The sequence below is a fragment of the Prunus avium genome, chromosome 1 (assembly GCF_965620075.1).
Source record: "Prunus avium chromosome 1, drPruAviu1.hap1.1, whole genome shotgun sequence".
NCBI classification, from domain to species: Eukaryota; Viridiplantae; Streptophyta; class Magnoliopsida; order Rosales; family Rosaceae; genus Prunus; species Prunus avium.
Genome location: NC_142284.1, coordinates 35,531,732 through 35,549,542, shown reverse-complemented (window position 1 = coordinate 35,549,542; position 17,811 = coordinate 35,531,732). Strand labels below are relative to the sequence as shown.

General features: G+C 41.1%; 4 protein-coding genes and 1 pseudogene across 4 annotated transcripts; 3 read left to right on the top strand and 2 right to left on the bottom strand.

The window, feature by feature from the left end:
• Positions 1-101: 101 nt before the first annotated feature.
• LOC110767561 (transcription elongation factor) lies at positions 102-1,066 on the top strand. Its single transcript, XM_021971141.2, has one exon. It carries the CDS (start codon positions 202-204, stop codon positions 790-792), a length of 591 nt encoding a protein of 196 aa, XP_021826833.1. The 5' UTR covers positions 102-201; the 3' UTR covers positions 793-1,066.
• Positions 1,067-1,949: 883 nt separating this feature from the next.
• MCM2 (minichromosome maintenance (MCM2/3/5) family protein) lies at positions 1,950-7,515 on the top strand. The gene is made up of 17 exons (XM_021971142.2): positions 1,950-2,346; positions 2,489-2,667; positions 2,924-3,093; positions 3,198-3,381; positions 3,539-3,758; positions 3,853-4,060; positions 4,372-4,506; positions 4,605-4,796; positions 4,878-5,050; positions 5,136-5,324; positions 5,439-5,555; positions 5,698-5,782; positions 5,865-6,011; positions 6,120-6,245; positions 6,331-6,513; positions 6,946-7,107; positions 7,211-7,515. Exons 1-17 carry the CDS (start codon positions 2,120-2,122, stop codon positions 7,325-7,327), a joined length of 2,814 nt encoding a protein of 937 aa, XP_021826834.2. The 5' UTR covers positions 1,950-2,119; the 3' UTR covers positions 7,328-7,515.
• Positions 7,516-9,401: 1,886 nt separating this feature from the next.
• Positions 9,402-12,247, top strand: LOC110767556 (calnexin homolog). Its single transcript, XM_021971134.2, has 6 exons — positions 9,402-9,645; positions 9,761-9,830; positions 10,135-11,264; positions 11,364-11,435; positions 11,606-11,722; positions 11,835-12,247. The coding sequence occupies exons 1-6, from the start codon at positions 9,529-9,531 to the stop codon at positions 11,973-11,975; spliced, it is 1,647 nt and encodes a 548-aa protein (XP_021826826.1). The 5' UTR covers positions 9,402-9,528; the 3' UTR covers positions 11,976-12,247.
• Positions 12,248-12,330: 83 nt separating this feature from the next.
• Positions 12,331-14,723, bottom strand: LOC110767555 (pentatricopeptide repeat-containing protein DOT4, chloroplastic pseudogene; annotated as a pseudogene).
• Positions 14,724-15,998: 1,275 nt separating this feature from the next.
• On the bottom strand, positions 15,999-17,311 carry LOC110767557 (uncharacterized). The gene has a single exon (XM_021971135.2). The coding sequence runs from the start codon at positions 16,981-16,983 to the stop codon at positions 16,183-16,185; it is 801 nt and encodes a 266-aa protein (XP_021826827.1). The 5' UTR covers positions 16,984-17,311; the 3' UTR covers positions 15,999-16,182.
• Positions 17,312-17,811: the final 500 nt, after the last annotated feature.

Sequence of the window (17,811 nt, the reverse complement as noted above, 5' to 3'; positions counted from 1 at the left end):
TTTTTCACTTTCTTCTTTGCTTTCAGTCACTTTCGCCCCACCCCACGACCAAAAAGCAGAAGCCTTTTGTTTTCTATATAAACCCACCAAGGCCTCTTGAATTCCTTCATGCAAATTGAGCTTCAATCTCATACAAAACCACTAGTCATAATATATCTTGAGTATCATCTCATATATCTTTCTTAATCGAGCAAGAAAATCATGAAGAACAAGGCTTCTGCTTTCTTGAAACAGATAATGAGCGTGTTGAGCTCCATAGCCAAAGCCAAGTCCTTGGCCATCAAGAGCAAAACCAGCGCGGTGAAAGCCCGCCTCATAATGTTCTCTTTGGTGAAGAACAAGAAGGTTTTGATGGACACGGTGTCTCACAAGATCCACAGCCTCCTCGGCCACGACCACCGCGACAAACAAAGCGACGAAGAGGACGACGAGGGATCAGACCGAAGCAAGGCCCTCGTTCTCTACAACACCATCACCAACAAGTACTCGCGTTCGGTTGGTGCTTGTTCGAGCTACAATGCCATGGCCGAGGAGGACGAGGACGAAGACAATAAGTACCCGGATCTGAGGCACTCGATGTTCGACGAGGACGAGAACTTTGACGACGTGAAGGATGGCGGGTCGGTGATTGATATCGTGAGGAATTCCAAGGAGGAAGGGGAGGATTTCAAGCTGGAAGATGAGATTGATCAGGTTGCGGATTTGTTCATTAACAGGTTTCATAAACAGATACGCTTGCAAAAGCTTCTCTCCTTCAAGAGATATCAAGAAATGCTAGAGAGAAGCCACTAATTAACTTTTAAGTGGATTTGTTTACATTAATTAATTACATTAGGGAAGGGATCGATGGATCGAATCAAACCCCCTATATAAATAGGTATGTATGTGGTGTGTTTTGTTGCCTCATGCATCCATTATTGGCCCGGCTTTTTCAGAGAATATTGAGCATGGCTGAAAAGAACTTTAGGGCTTTTGTAATTTTTACATGCATAAATGGCTGTAAAGCTATTTGTAATGTATACTTTTGAAATGGAATAAAATGTTGGAGTGACCTTCCAAGTTCCAATCATCTGCTAGCCAGATCTGTGTCTTGTTTTCTAAAGCCTTTATAGCCTTCTGCATGTCAAGTTGGTGCTTAGTAGTTCGATTTGTTAACACAACTTTTTTTTTTTAACTTCCTCAATCACAAGTCGATTCTTGCACTAATGGCCAAGGTTGGTGGGTTGCACCATATATATGTAAAATAAACATTGTTACATATTAATTAATTATATTTATACTATATACGGGTCAGGCTAGTTGATCACGGGAGCATTTTTGCTCACCACTTTAACCTAAGGTGTATGCTCAACATCTTGACATGTGTCTATAAACATAACCATGACTACATAAATCAAAATAAAAAGTTAATTCTAGTCATGTCTACGGACAAGTATCAGGTATTCAGAAAAGTGGTAAGCATACACTTTGCATTAAAATAGTGAACAAAGATATTTCCGTTGATCAGAACAGTGACCCGCCCTCCTCTTAAATTAGGTTCATTTAGTTTAATTTAGAAAGGGTTGCTTTATTATTTACAAGAGGAGTTCTAAAGGCCTACGCTATAGCACATGGCTTGCACAATTTGATGAGATTGGACGGTTTACAGATGTCCCAAAAGAAATTGAAAGTGTGTTGGAAAGCCTCATAAGAATTTTCCTTTTATCTTTGGAGGTGGAGCAGAAACGGTAATAAATTTTTTTATTAAAAAAAAAAGTGGCTCAATAATAAGCGAGACGACAAGTCGTCCTCGTCTAATCATCCGTGGGTTTATATTTGGTGGGTCTCAAATTTCTCGACGACGAGAGATGAAACTGAGTCCAATAGAGGCTACAATTCGTGGGCTTTAATTGGGTTCCACAGTCCACTAGCATCATCACAAACTCAGCCTGCGAAGAGGTTGAGAGATCAGGCGACGTGGCAGACAGCCCGCGTGAGCCAAAATGGAGGGAAAGTTTCCCGCCAAAAAGTAGAAGCCTGAAGTAGAGTAGCCCTAAAATCGGTTTTTCGGCCGCAGAGAGAATGAGAAACTGACAATTTCAGAGAAGTTGAGAGGACGAAAGGAATTTAATTTCAAGAAATGGCCGGAAATGCCGAGAACCCGCCGTCAACGCCCGACTCGCCGACGTCAGTGGGGTTCAACACGGATCAGCTGCCGCACACGAGCCGCACATCCGAGAACTTCTCATCATCGTCCGACGACGACGAGGCCGCCGTCGACCCGGAAATCGTCCGGGATGAGCCTGAAGAAGACGTCCTCCTTGAAGAGGAGGAGGGAGAGGATCTCTTCCACGACAATTTCCTGGAGTCAGTACTTCAAAATCTATCAATTTTTGTTTAGTAATGATAATATTAATTATAATAATAATGATGCTTTTGAAATCGGTTTTTTAAAGTAAAATTTCGTGATTTAGTGTTCACGAAATGGTTATTGTGAATGTGAAATTAGTGATTATCGGAGAATGGATGAGCACGACCAATACGAGTCGTTGGGGCTTGATGACTCGGTTGAGGACGAGAGGGATTTGGATCAGATCATGGCCGACCGCAGAGCCGCCGAAATCGAGCTCGATACCCGCGACGGCGTACAAACAACTCGCAAGCTCCCTCATCTTCTCCATGACCAAGGTAAGCTCTCATCCAAACTTTATTTCCGTCAAAATTCAGCGGGCGTGGTTATTGGCAAGAACTTATTGAATCCATCGTTTGGGCTCATAATAAATTAAAAGTTGCTCCTGCTACTCAGCCTAGAGCCTTGAGTATTAATGTCTCCGTACAATTGGGAACCAAAGATAGCTGTATTAGATTGTATGATGATGATGTTGATGATGTTGTTGTTGATGATGTTAGTTTAATGTTGATTTTGTTGGCATTTTGGTTGCAGATACTGATGATGACAGCTACAGGCCTTCAAAGAGGGCGAGGGCTGATTTCAGGCCTCCAAGAAGCTACGACGATAATGATGGAATGCAGAGTTCACCGGGAAGATCACAGCGCGGAAACTCCAGAGAGGATGTCCCAATGACTGACCAGACTGATGATGATGGCTATGAGGTTTAGTTATACAAATCATGCTTCTGACTTGGATGACCTTTTACATGAATTTCTTGAGTAAATTTCTTCAAGCTTTTCTCATTTTACATGAATTTCATGTGCAGGATGATGATGACCAAGAAGCCGAGTTTGAGATGTATCGTGTTCAGGGAACACTCAGGGAGTGGGTTACTAGAGATGAAGTGCGAAGATTTATAGCCAAGAAGTTCAAAGAATTTCTGCTCACCTTTGTGAAGAAGGGTTCTTCTGACGTTGAATATGTGCGACTCATTAATGAGATGGTATTAGGTAAGGGCTTAGCTTTATTTAACCGGCTCTTATGCTCTGTTAACTGTACATTGGCCATTTGTACTTTTTATCTCAACGAGTTGTGCAAGCTGCAAGCTACATAATGCCTCGGATCTTTAATTTGAATTTTGAATAAATTCACTGTTGCATTTTGTAGCCAATAAGTGTAGTCTGGAGATTGATTACAAGCAATTCATCGGTACTCATCCCAATATTGCCATTTGGTTGGCTGATGCTCCCCAGTCTGTCCTTGAAGTCATGGAAGATGTTGCCAAGAATGTGGTGTTTAGTTTACACCCCAATTACAAACGTATCCATCAAAAGATCTACGTTAGGATAACCAACTTACCTGTTTACGATCAGATTCGCAACATTCGGTATTGTGGAGATTTTTTGTTTTTGTTTTTTTGCTACATCTTTGCTACCTTTTTCCTTTGAGGTGTAAATGTCATCTGCTCTTATGGTGTGCAGGCAGATCCATTTGAATACCATGATTCGTATTGGAGGCGTTGTGACCCGACGCTCTGGGGTATTTCCCCAATTGCAACAAGTAAAGTACGATTGCAATAAATGTGGGGCAATCTTGGGGCCATTCTTTCAAAACTCTTATTCAGAAGTTAAAGTTGGTTCTTGCCCTGAATGCCAATCAAAAGGACCGTTTAGTGTCAATATTGAGCAGGTGAGTTTTACAAATTTACATACATTTGCCTTCAGTTTTCTTTTTGGCTGGAAAACTCTGAAGAGAAGAAAGGGGATTAACATTGAATGTTGTGGAGGCTGTTATGGGAACTTATAATTAATATTGCACCTCAATTATGCTAAACAGCTGTAAGAGGCTTTGCTGAGTTAAGGTTTTTAGTTTTGGGTCCAGCATCTCTGTAAAATTAGTTGCTTTTTGTTTTGTTTTGGGTTTCCATGCATTTTCTCAGACAAGAATATAGGTAAAACACAAATTGAACCTCATACGTGTCCGTCTATTTCTTGCTTCAGACCATATACAGGAACTATCAAAAGCTTACACTCCAAGAGAGCCCAGGAATTGTGCCTGCAGGTCGGCTTCCAAGATACAAGGAAGTGATACTGTTGAATGATCTAATTGATTGTGCTCGTCCAGGGGAAGAGATTGTAGGATCCTCATCCTGGTCTTGCTCATTTTTTCTTGTTACTTGTTTTAGTGAATTCGTACTAATACTCTGTTTTCCGTTCTATTTGATTTATTTCAGGAGGTCACTGGCATTTATTCAAATAATTTTGACTTATCTTTGAATACAAAGAATGGGTTTCCTGTATTTGCCACTGTGGTTGAAGCAAATTATATCACAAAGAAGCAAGACCTCTTTTCTGCTTACAAACTTACCCAGGAAGATAAAGATGAGATTGAAAAGTTGTCTAAAGACCCAAGAATAGGAGAAAGGGTTGCTACCAAACCCTTGTATCTTTCTCAACTAAGCATCTCATGTATTATCATGAAATAACTAAATGTTCTATGAACGCAGATTGTCAAGTCCATTGCACCATCAATCTATGGCCACGAGGACATAAAGACTGCAATAGCTCTTGCCATGTTTGGAGGCCAAGAGAAAAATGTTGAGGGAAAACACCGACTCCGAGGGGATATAAATGTACTTCTACTAGGTGATCCTGGCACGGCAAAATCACAGTTTCTTAAGTAAGAGCTACTACCATCAGTTTAAAAGTGAATCAATTTCTTGGCTCCAAAGATCTAATTAATTTATCAATTGCTGTCCCACAAGGTATGTTGAAAAGACTGGGCAGAGAGCTGTGTATACTACTGGTAAAGGAGCATCTGCTGTGGGACTCACAGCTGCTGTGCACAAGGATCCTGTTACAAGGGAGTGGACCCTTGAAGGAGGAGCTCTTGTTCTTGCTGACAAGGGAATATGCCTTATTGATGAATTTGACAAAATGAATGATCAGGATAGGTATGACAATGCTAGTATATATGTAAATCTTCCAATTATGAAAACAGACACCCACCCTCGCCCCTTTCCAGCTTATTTTGAGCATTTGAGCATTTACATTTTCATCTCAATCAGGGTGAGTATTCATGAAGCAATGGAGCAACAAAGTATTAGCATATCAAAAGCTGGGATTGTCACTTCTCTCCAAGCACGCTGCTCTGTCATTGCAGCTGCAAACCCTGTTGGTGGAAGGTATGATAGAGGATAAATGACGAAGAGTAGCCAACTGGACATACTTTGTTGCATTTGTAAACCTGGCACTATCTTCTATTCTCCATTGAGCCATTCACTTGCATTTCCAGGAACAAATCTAACCTTTATGTCTTTATTCCAGATATGATTCCTCTAAGACATTTTCACAAAATGTCGAGTTAACAGACCCCATCATCTCTCGTTTTGACATCCTCTGTGTTGTTAAGGTTAGAATCCTACAAGCTCGTCTTCTTCTCCACATTTTTGTTTCCGTTCATTCTCACAGGGAAGGAAATTGATAACATGCAGGATGTGGTTGACCCCGTCACTGATGAAATGCTTGCAAGGTTTGTTGTTGATAGTCATTTCAAGTCGCAAGCCAAGGGAGCTAACATGGATAATATGCCCTTAAGCAATTCCGAAGAAGATACCTCCGACAGCCCAATGGATCCAGAGGTTTATACTTCATATCTACCTAGTTTATCCACTTGTACCTTCCTGGTTTGTCTGGAATTGAGTTTCTTTCTTTTTGAATCTCATAGAGTTTTTTGCCTGAACTTTCAGATACTTTCTCAAGATATGCTAAAGAAATACTTAACTTATGCCAAGTTAAATGTATTCCCAAGGTTGCATGACGCTGATCTGGAAAAGCTCACACTTGTTTATGCTGAACTGCGGAGAGAATCTTCAGTTAGTTTCTCTTCTTGTCTTTTTATTTGAAGGTTTGTGTTTTGGGTTGTCTTATAGGAAACTTACTCTTTCATTTTTTGTTTAGCATGGACAAGGAGTACCCATAGCTGTAAGGCACATAGAATCAATGATTCGAATGTCTGAAGCACATGCAAGAATGCACCTTAGACAGCATGTAATACAAGAAGATGTGGATATGGCAATTCGTGTATTACTAGATTCGTTTATCTCTACCCAAAAATTTGGGGTGCAGAAAGCTCTGCAAAAGGTATCAAAGAGTGACATCTTCCCTTAAAATTTCCCCCTACTTATGGTGTTCTGATATTCTTCCAAAGCTTCTAATATTTTGACAAAATGGCAAATCTAGTTGCCACATTGAATGGTTTTGATTTTTGCTATTATTTCTCATAGCAATGGAACTTTACATTATAGTTGAAGAAAATAAGTTCTCATGAGAATCATCTGTAGCTGTAGGTCTTGGCTGAATATGGGCGCCCTTAATTTTTAAAGACTAGAACTATGTGTGTGCGTTTTCATGATCAAGCATTGCTAAACTATAACTGATCTTGTTCCTACTCTGACATTATAATCTGATAATTTTCTTATGCTTGCCTGCATTAGAATGTATAGAAGATTACTTGGTAAAATATTTGAAGCTCTTTAGTGGTCGATTCCTGAAGAATTTGTTTTGTATTTGCAGAGCTTCAGAAAGTACATGACTTTCAAGAAGGATTACAACAATGTGCTCCTCCATTTACTCCGTCAGCTTGTGAAGGATGCAATTCACTTTGAAGAAATTGTTTCTGGCTCTAGTTCAGCGCTCACCCATATCGATGTCAGAGTTGGAGATTTGCAGAGAATGGTAATGCAAACATGAACGGCTGATATTGGAAATTTACTTGACTTGCATAAACAAAATAGGCAGTTAACCATCGAGCTTTTTGTGTTGGATTTATCTTGTGCAGGCACAGGAGCATGAGATATTTGATCTAAAACCCTTCTTTACGAGTGCCCTTTTTTCATCAGCCGGCTTTGTGTTGGATGAACAGCAGGGATTGATTAGGCATCACCTTCCAAGATAATGCAACAAAGTATCGATTTTGAATCGGTTGAAAGAGTTTTTCATGTTAGACGGAGACTGTATTAGTAACTATGAACCACATAATTTAGCAATTATAGATAGATTATGGACAATTTGCTTTGAATGCTGCTACCTAGTCTCATGTTCTTTACAAACATTCTGCCTAGTACTGCATTCCCGTCTACCCAATATGCATATGCTTTGCTTGGTAGAATTCGTCTGTCAGAACTTTGCTCACATATAACCTAGCTTATGGTGAAACTTCATATATTGCTTCATGTCATACAACATATGGCATTGATTAATGGGGGCTTCTCCAATGCGAACTCTAAGATGCGAATTCGTTGCGAACTTTTGTTTTTAACCGTTGGAAGAAGAGCGAAAAGAAAGAAAATAAAGCCACACAAGCCATCCAACGGTTAAAAACAAAAGTTCGCAACGAGTTCGCATCTTAGAGTTCGCATTGGAGAAGGCCCCTTGATTAATATACGCATATAAAATACAGTGTTCGAAAGTCTGAGTAACCATTTTAAGCAGCCTTTTTTTCAACAGAATTTAAATAAAAAGCCCTTTTAAAATAGCCCCTCTTAAATAGAGTTCATGGATGACTTATTTAAACTCAAACAATTACTCACCCCTTCTAAATCCCAACTATTTTTTTTTTTTTTTCTTTTGCTCAAAACAATTTTATAAAATTCTTATAATGCACATTTTACCGTTAGAATTTGCTAAAACATTACAACTATAAAATTCAAGTTTATTCCCTTCCTCACCCCACCCCACCTCCTCCTCCCCTTGTCAACCATGGCCAGAGGAGCAGGGAGAGGGAAAGGTGAGAACAAAAAGAAACGAGGGGCTTTGTTCTTATAAGTTTGGAAGCTGGGTTTGTTTAGTAATTTAATGGGTGTATAAGAGCATTTCCAATGAGGGGTTGTATAATGAGGTGTATGTTAAATATACACAATTTGTGATTAGAATGACTTGCAATGGGAAGGTGTAAACGATTGTAAATTTGCACAAGAGCATCCACAGTGGGGGGGTGTATATGGGGGTGTATGTTAAATATACACCCCGAGTCATCGGAATCGTCTCCAATGGTGAGATGTAAATGGATGTAAATATACATCACCACCATGGGGATGTAAAATAAAATGTATATTTACATCCATTTTTACATCCCTTGCAGGCGGGACCCACTCGAGAAAAGAGAAGAAAAATGAAGAAAAGTCAACATAAAAGGCTGGGACTCACGGCTACACCCCCCGAATTTACACCCCCCCACTGGAGCAAAAAACATATTTACACCCTCCGGATGTGTAAAGGGGATGTAAAAGTGGCTTTACACCCCCGAATTTACACCCCTCCACTGTGGATGCTCTAACAACCATGAGATGTAAATTTAGATGCACATGTACATCTCTTGTAAGTGGAGCCTACATGAGAAAAGGTGAACAAAAGTGAGCAAAATTAATTATACATCTTTAGATTTACATATTTTCCATTGGAGCAAAAACTACATTTACAATCCCCTGAAGTGTAAAGGAGATGTAAAAGTGATTTTACACCCCCGAAAATACACCCCCCACTGTGGATGCTCTAAGAGCATCAACAGTGGGAGGTGTATATGGGGGTGTATGTTAAATATACATCCCGGGTCATCGGAATCGTCTCCAATAGTGAGATGTAAATGTATGTAAATATACATCACCACCATGGGGATGTAAAATAAAATGTATATTTACATCCATTTTTACATCCCTTGCTGGCGGGACCCACCCGAGAAAAGAGAACAAAAATGAAGAAAAGTCAACATAAAAGGCTGGGACCCACGGCTACACCCCCGAATTTACACCCCCCACTGGAGCAAAAAACATATTTACACCCCTCGGAGGTGTAAATGGGATGTAAAAGTGAGCTTTACACCCTCGAATTTACACCCCCCACTGTGGATGCTCTAAAGAAGCTCCCATCAGCTAAAGTATAACCCTTTAAAATGTCTAAAATGACCCCAACAATACAATACACCGGCGACCTTGATTTAACGGTGAGACCGTGCAGCCACCTATCCATCTCTCTCCTATCTTCCACTTCTAGTATATATTATTCTTTTGTCTCTTTAATAGAAAAACAAGCCCCTTTCAAATCGACTGTTGCATTTGTGGTGGTTTATGCAAAATCGAAGGCGGGTTTAGGGTTAAGCCGATGGTCCTGATGGAAGGGAGGCGTAAGATCACTGAGCTTATGCTGCTGCTGCTACTGCTGCTGATTGGTTGCTCTGCTTCTCAGATCCAAGCTTCTTCTGAAAACGAACCCGATGCGGTACCCTATTATCTTTCCTTATTATAATTATTCATAATTTTTCAAAATTATTAAAATCTACCGCCTCGTATTCTTTGTCCTTCAAGAATTTTGACAAACAGTTGATGATTGGCAGATCTTCTACGAGCCATTTTCTGAGTCATTTGAAGGTCGCTGGATCGTTTCTTCCAAGGATGAGTACAAAGGTCTTCCCTTGCACCATTTACTGTCTTCTTTTTTTCTTTGTTTATTATGTAACAATCTTACGTCGTTGAAGAAATAAATAGTTGGAACTTGTTCTTATGGTTTAAATGGTTTTCTGTGATGTGAACAAGAAACTTGTTCATATGGTAATTCAAGTCAGTTTGAACTCATATCAATCGATGCTACTGTGATTAATTGTTGTATGTTTTCGGCAACTTCCTCATGCATGTAGGCCACACTTGAGCACTCTCTGAATGTGTTGCTTTGGCAGTAAATTTTGTGTACTGATATGTTTATATAATTTAGGTGTGTGGAAACTGTCCAAGAGTGAGGGACATGATGATTATGGTCTTTTGGTCAGTGAGAAGGCGAGGAAGTATGCTGTAGTTAAAGACCTGGGTAAGGCTGTGAGCCTTAAGGATGGAACCATTGTCCTGCAGTTTGAGGTTAGGTTCCAGAATGGGCTTGAATGTGGCGGTGCTTACTTGAAATACCTCCGGCCCCAGGAGGCTGGATGGAAACCAGAGGAATTTGACAACGATTCTCCCTACTCCATTATGTTTGGACCTGACAAATGTGGCTCCACAAACAAGGTTCATTTCATCTTTAAGCACAAGAACCCCAAGAGTGGAGAGTATGTTGAGCACCATCTCAAGGAACCTCCATCTGTGCCCTCTGACAAACTCTCTCATGTCTACACTGCAATACTGAAACCTAACAACGAAGTTAGCATTTTAATAGATGGGGAGGAGAAGAAGAAGGCAAATTTCCTTTCAGCTAAATATTTCGAGCCTGCCTTAATTCCAGCCAAGACAATTCCTGACCCAGATGATAAGAAGCCAGAGGACTGGGATGAGCGGGCAAAGATTCCAGATCCACATGCTGTGAAGCCAGATGATTGGGATGAGGATGCACCAATGGAAATTGAAGATGATGATGCTGTAAAACCTGAAGGGTGGTTGGATGATGAGCCTGAAGAGATTGATGACCCTGAAGCTACAAAGCCAGAAGATTGGGACGATGAAGAGGATGGTGTATGGGAACCAACAAAAACAGATAACCCCAAGTGTTCGTTGGCACCTGGTTGTGGAGAATGGAAGAAGCCAATGAAGATGAATCCTGCTTATAAAGGAAAATGGAGCCTTCCTCTTATTGACAACCCCAGTTACAAGGGTATTTGGAAACCTCAAGAAATTCCAAACCCTAGCTACTTTGAGACTGAGAAGCCTGACTTTGAGGCCATCGCTGCTATTGGCATTGAGATCTGGACAATGCAGGATGGCATATTGTTTGACAATATTCTCATAGCTGATGATGAGAAGGCTGCTGAATCTTACAGGCTAACAACATGGAAGCCGAAGTTTGAAAATGAGAAAGAGAAACAGAAGGCTGAGGAAGAAGCTGCTGGTCTTTCAGACGGACTCTCAGGCTTCCAGGCAATCAACTTTTTACTTTATATTTGAGCTTCCTTCATTTCTATTGATTTTTGGTACTGCGTAATCTAACTAACAAACTTTATAAACTAATACTTGCAGAAGAAAATATTTGACCTTCTCTACAAAATAGTGGACGTTCCTTTCTTGGATGCATACAAACCCAAGATCATTGTAAGTCTTTGCCTTGTCATCGTTTTTTTTAATTGAGAGCTATTGCAGCATCTAACAGCCTTTGTCATTTCTCTGCTAGTGAGGTTGTAAATGGTGTTAACATTGTATGCTATTACAATTGAGCTTGTAGATGATGCTTAATTGAGCATGTTTATGCAATGTTCATGCAGGACCTAATTGAGAAGGGAGAAAAACAGCCGAATATTACAATTGGTATCATTGTATCCATCGTGGTTGTTCTTTTGACAGTTGTCTTTAAAATCCTTTTTGGTGGCCAAAAACCCAAGGTATGCTATTACACCCTGCATATGTTTGCATTTTTCTGTAATGGTTGTGACTTCTGATATTGCAGTAATTACATGATTGCCCTTGTAAACTCTTTTGTCCTGGACTTTGCAGGTCACTGTTCCTGAAACGGATAGGCCTGCAGCTGCAGAGACTTCCAACACTCAAGGAAGCAGTGAGGAGAAGGAAGATGAGAGTGAGAAGGAAGATGCTGCTGCTCCTCCCCGCAGGCGGCCTACCAGAAGGGAAACTTAAAGTAGTATGTGCTTGTTATGTATGCAAAATTTTGAGATAGAACCTAAATGGCTGGATCTGTTACTAGTTCGTTTCCAGAATTTTCTTTTCTACTTCTTATCAGAACACTTGCATGAGTATGGATTGGCTATACTCGCATTTTGCTGATCGTTATTTTACTTTTTCTAATGTGTTCTGTTGGAGGTAGATGTTGTTCCACTATATTACAGTTGTACCCCCAATTTAGCCCCCCTAGTCTTCGTTATAAGTTATGGAATGCTTTGTGTTTCTGATGTCTCATTTCTGCTATAGGTTGTCAACTTGTCATTATCAAATTCATGTTTTGGGACCATATAGCCTTCAAGAGCCCAGATGATAACAGCAACATATAGATAACTAAATCACCAAAAATCACCACATGAACAATAGCCATCCTTAAAATGGTGGAAACAATTTGGGTCCTTAAGTATGATTTCTCGTCCTACCATCTGGGATATAATTTTTGCGTAATCATGGCAGTTGCGGCACACCCGCAGATTCTTTGTTATGCGTATTGTCGATCCGGCTTGCATACTGATGAGACCAAAAGAAATGGCCAACATTTCACTGTGCCCAATTGGAATGCACTCACGCTCTTCATCCACATCATGGAAGCTAAAATCCGAATCATGCCTATGTCCTTCATCTTCCATTTTCTGCTTCAAACACTGCAACTCCCAGTATATTCCCTGTGATCTTGGGTGAGAAACATCCCCCGTCCCAAACACATGAACTTTGTTTCTCAATTCCATCCAAGTATAAGCTCTCTTAGTTTTCAAACCCATATCTGTAATCGTTCCTCTTAGTTCCTCCACCATGTCCCATTTTGCATAGTGAGCATACCAGTTGGAGAGTAAGACATAATTATCAGCATTAAGAGGCTCCAAATCACAGAGCTGCTCAATGACCCGCTTGCCCAATTTCGATTGCTGGTGAATCCTACAGCCATCTAGCAGTGCTCGCAGCACCTCGGCATCTCCTTCAATCCTTTTGTCAGCAATGAAGTTCTTTGCGTCGTCAAACAACCCATAACGAGATAGAAGAGTTACCAACAAAACAGAGTGTGCAACTGCAGGCGTCTTGATGCAGTTGAAGTAAAACTTCCCTTCCTCAACCATGAGCGCAGCAACACAAGCACGAAGGGCAGCAGCATACGTGATTTCATCTTTCTGTATGCTTGACTCCTTCTCCATTTGGCAGAACAAATCGACTCCGAGCTGACCTTGTCCATGTAAGCTGTACCCCAATATCATCACGGTCCATGAAACAACATCTCTGTGCTTCAACCCGGCAAAAATTTTCGAAGCAGATTCGATAAATCCTGACTTGACATACATGTCCATCAGAGCATTCAAGACAGTGAGATTCATACGGATACCATTTCGAATCAAGTATCCATGAATTTCTTTTCCTTGTTTACTTGCAGACATTCTTGCACATGCTGGGAGAACGCTAGATACTGAGAGAGAATCCGGCTTCACTCCATCCGCAATCATCTGTCTAAACAATTTAAGACCCTCATTGAAGCCTCCCCTCTTCACATTGGCATGAATCATTCCTGTCCAGGAAATGACATCTTTCGAAGGCATTTGATCGAAAACTGACCGAGCATCATCAACACAGCCACAATCCATGTACATTTTCAAGAGGGTATTGCTCACCAACACATCAAACTCCAATCCACGTTCCTTGGCAACGCGGTGGACCTTTCTCCCATCAATCACCGATTTTAACACGCCACAGGCACCAGCAGCCGTTGCCAGCGCCACAGGATCTATTTGAGCTCCAGATTCAACCATTCCATCAAACACATGAAGCGCCATGCTGGGCTTACCTTCCATGATGTACAGCCTGGCCAGCATAGTCCAAGAAACAGAGTCCTTAATAGGGGACTTGTCGAAGAGCACTTTTGCGGCGTCAAAGCTGTGGAGACGGCCGTACAGTTCGATGAGAGCAGCAACCACGTAACGGTCATCGGAGCAGCCCAGCTTGAGAGCGTGGCCATGGAGCTGTTTGCCGAGAGGGAGATCAGCGGAAAGGCGGGAGGCGGATAAGATCCGGGGGAGAGTGTGTCTATCGGGAAGAACACCGCGGAGCAGCATTTGGTGGTATGTGGAGAGGGCGTTGTCGAAATGGGCATTGGCGATATGGGTTTGGATAAGCTTGTTCCATGCAAAGGTGTCTGAGTGGGGCATTTTTCCGAGCAGCTTGCGGGTCATAGGTACCCTTGTACTGGTCTTGGAATTTCGGGGATGCTTGTACTGGTCAGTGTCGATTGGTTTCTCGGTGACGATCAAACGCTGAATTTGAGCTGATGCAAGGACTTCCATGGCGATGATTGAATCAAACCCAATTCCGCATTGCCCGTTGGGAACTTGGAGAGCCCTGGTGTTGTTGTTGGTGGGAATATACACTGATTACTACGATGTTATCGAGGGACAAGTTTCTTTTTCTGGAGATAGGCTTCAGTTGAAGTTCAGTTGAAGAACGACGACATGTCGTGCTCGTTATCAGGATTCTTCTCTCAATAGAGTAACGACACCTTTGGTAGAAGCGCTCACCTATTAACGAAAAAAGGTTTTGACCCAAAAGTAATAATAATAATAACGAAAAAAATTGTGAATGCTTTCTTTCGTTGAATCCAATCCAACGGCAACCAATTTTTCTAATGCTTTTTGTCTTAATTGCAATATATGGATTAAATTCAAACATCGTTTTTGGAAGAGTCTTGTCTTTGGGTGTGGCTGCCTAACACTCACAGTGTCACACACACACGGCCGGATCTAAGTGAAGCTCGATTTAGAGGGTCTTACTTTCATGTGATTGTGCTGTCGCATAAGGTAGTCACACTCAAGACTTACTCATGTCGTAGATTAAACGCCTACAAGCATTTATGTTAGCCGCTAATGTGGGAAATTTGTTTTAGCTAAACATGATTCAATGTTTAAGCATGCTAGCTAAGAAGATGAAATGGAATTAAAAAAACATGATTCAAATGTTGATTTAGCAAACCCAATACCACCCTATACAATCTTTTAACCAAAGCTACTCTGCCTATAATACCATGTTTCAAAACATTGAACGCAATACAGTCTTCCAAGTAAACCGGCATTAAATTATAGCCGCGGGAATCCCACGGGGCTCTAGAAAAACGAAGAAAAGAGGGACGCAAAAATTCACCACCAGTCAAAAATTTTGAATGAGTAGAGTAGAAAGAGGCCAAAAGGGGCTGTAGGGTCCACTTGGGCATTTGATATATAAAGCAACAGGAACCAGCCCAACTTTGACCAAAAATTTCATGCTCTGTTTAAAGACTTGGAATTGGGCGATGGGTATTGGCACGGCTGAGCTGGTAGCTACTGTTGCTGGGGCCTACTCGTGGGGTCAGCTGAGAATGAGAGTACACGTGCAAGTCAAGGATTGGTGTACAAATTAATTCATTCTCATTCACGTAACGCAATTGTAGATAATGGGAGTTTGCAGAAATGTGTAGATTGAAAGCTAGCTGACCCTTTTGACTGTTATTTTGTCCATTTCACCCCATCGTCTCTCAAATCAAAATCCACAGCACGTTATGAGTGGCACTGCTAGTTCGTCATCTATCTAAGCCAGAGTCCAGACAGCCCAACTATGCCAAACCCAGCCACGCATCTGGCCTCTCTACCCTACCTACCAATAACACCACCACATTCCACTCTGGACATTTGCAGAAAACCAGCTATGTTTCTCTGACATACAAGTGATATTAGAGGAGGGGATTCGAACACAAGACATGCGATATAAAGATCACTGTTCTTAATCACTTGAGTTACGAGTCTCTTGTTAGTTAGGTTGATTTTTTACATGTACACAATCAGATTCGCATCGAGCACTTGAAATCTGGATGGTTATTGATAAGGGAGATTCACTGTTATACCGGGAATTAATAAATTAACATGGCAGAAGAACCCAAGAATTTAATATTGATAGCTTTAGCAAAAATGATGGTGATCATTAGGCAAAAAGTGCGATGAGAAAGAGAATAATTTGTATTGAAAAAGAGCATGAAAACAGTCATGTATTTACATAGCTGTGTGATGTGAGAAATCAGTATGAACTGCAGAACATATATTCACTTCAAATCGATCAAAATCTAAACAGAGGACCCTCCTACTTCTTAACTCCTAACTAATTAACAATCCATAGATCATCATTTCCTTGATGGTTTGATCTTGATCTTGGCTTTGGAAGTAGCAGTACTAGAACTCTTTTGGTTCTGGGACGCCTTTAATGAGTTGGGTTGAGATTTCTTCTTGGAAGATCTTCTCATCCCAAACGAAGACAGCCTTCTGCTCTTCTCCCTCGTCTCTCTGATGGGCTCAAGCCTCGGCTTCCATTGCCGCGACCCAACAAGCTGCGTGTAGTCTTTCTGCAACTGAGCCGTGGTGCAAACCCTGCTCTTGGCTTCTGCAAAATTATTTGCCTCATCGTTCTTATTCGCTGCTTCCTCGTTGAGCTTCCCTTCCTCCAACATCTGGGATATAAACTCGTCGGAAACGCGTATCCTCAAGCACCCAGATGGCGTTTTCTGAATATCAAACGGCTCGCAATTCGCAGCCTTCCTTAGAAATGCGGTTTTCGACGAGTCTTTTGTATTGAACGAAGCAATGGTCACAAAAGAAAGCACCGACTGGAACAAGTGTTGGGGAAGAAGAAAATACTTGTGGCCGAGCTGGAGCTGGTCGTCTTCAGAAAGAGCCGGGATCTTCTGTCCGATATAGAACGAATCGGACCGGCACACAAGGTGTTTCGGAAACTCCATCATGAGCTCGGAGACGTAGATTGGGCTGTGGTAGATCAAAACGAGGCCGTCGGATTTGACGAGCTTGATGGTACCCACAACCTGGCGCTGTTGATCGGTGTGATGAAGCCGCACGCGAGAGAGATGGTGGTTGCCCATCAACTGGAAACACCATGGGATCATCTGGAGAGTGAAGAATCGCAACCTCATTTGTCAATGTGTGAAATTAAGAGAGGTATAATCGGGTGTGAACTTTCAGCATATATATGAAGGGCAGAAAGATGATTGATGATAAGGTGTTTGATTAAATTATTGAGAGAGGGAAGGGAGAGCAGAAAAGGGCTGTGTCTTTTGTGCAGGTGGTGTGGGGTTGAGAGAATTGAGTACAAGCTAACAAGATTTGAGGTGGGTTTCTTAGGGTTTATATATAAATCTCATTTGGCAAATGTAAAAGAATAATATATCTAATTTAGGAGTAGAAGACTGAAGACTGAAGAGAGAGAGAGAGAGAGAGAGGGGCGAGAGACCCGGGTAAAGCTTTGCTTTCTTTTGTGGCACATCACATTCACATACATAGTAGTTTGCATCCACTTTTTGTATATTAATTTTGAAAGTTTGACAGTTTGGGGTTGGTTTGACTGCAATTTCTTCTGGAACGCCAATTGAGGCCAAAGCTAAGGCTGGAATTTTAAATCTGAGATCCCGCCTTTCATTCATGAATTATGGTGTGTGGTCCAAAACCCTTTTTAAACTCCCTGTGAAAAACCCATAAATGCCCTTTGAAAAACAAAACAAAGAAAAAGATTGGTGTAATAGTGAATTGGCTGGAGATGGATTGTTGATGTGCTTTATACTATTCCTCATTCTTTTTCTTTTTCTTTTTCTTTTTCTTTTATGCATATATTTGATGCGATATGCATGAGGGAACAGCGAGTTTATTTGCAGTCAGACAGACAGATGGGTCAGAAGAAAGAAAGACCATGAATAAATAAATAAATAAATAAATAAATTACAATGGAGAGAGAGAGAGAGCAAGAG

Bases quoted from the DNA above. Each gene is read 5' to 3' on its own strand.
- LOC110767561 (XM_021971141.2), top strand. From the start codon at position 202: ATGAAGAACAAGGCTTCTGCTTTCTTGAAACAGATAATGAGCGTGTTG.
- MCM2 (XM_021971142.2), top strand. From the start codon at position 2,120: ATGGCCGGAAATGCCGAGAACCCGCCGTCAACGCCCGACTCGCCGACG. The intron at 3,382-3,538 runs GTAAGGGCTTAG...TGCATTTTGTAG, and splicing joins CATTAATGAGATGGTATTAG to CCAATAAGTGTAGTCTGGAG. The intron at 4,507-4,604 runs GTAGGATCCTCA...GATTTATTTCAG, and splicing joins CTCGTCCAGGGGAAGAGATT to GAGGTCACTGGCATTTATTC.
- LOC110767556 (XM_021971134.2), top strand. From the start codon at position 9,529: ATGGTCCTGATGGAAGGGAGGCGTAAGATCACTGAGCTTATGCTGCTG. The intron at 11,436-11,605 runs GTAAGTCTTTGC...ATGTTCATGCAG, and splicing joins CATACAAACCCAAGATCATT to GACCTAATTGAGAAGGGAGA. The intron at 11,723-11,834 runs GTATGCTATTAC...TGGACTTTGCAG, and splicing joins TTGGTGGCCAAAAACCCAAG to GTCACTGTTCCTGAAACGGA.
- LOC110767557 (XM_021971135.2), bottom strand. From the start codon at position 16,983: ATGAGGTTGCGATTCTTCACTCTCCAGATGATCCCATGGTGTTTCCAG.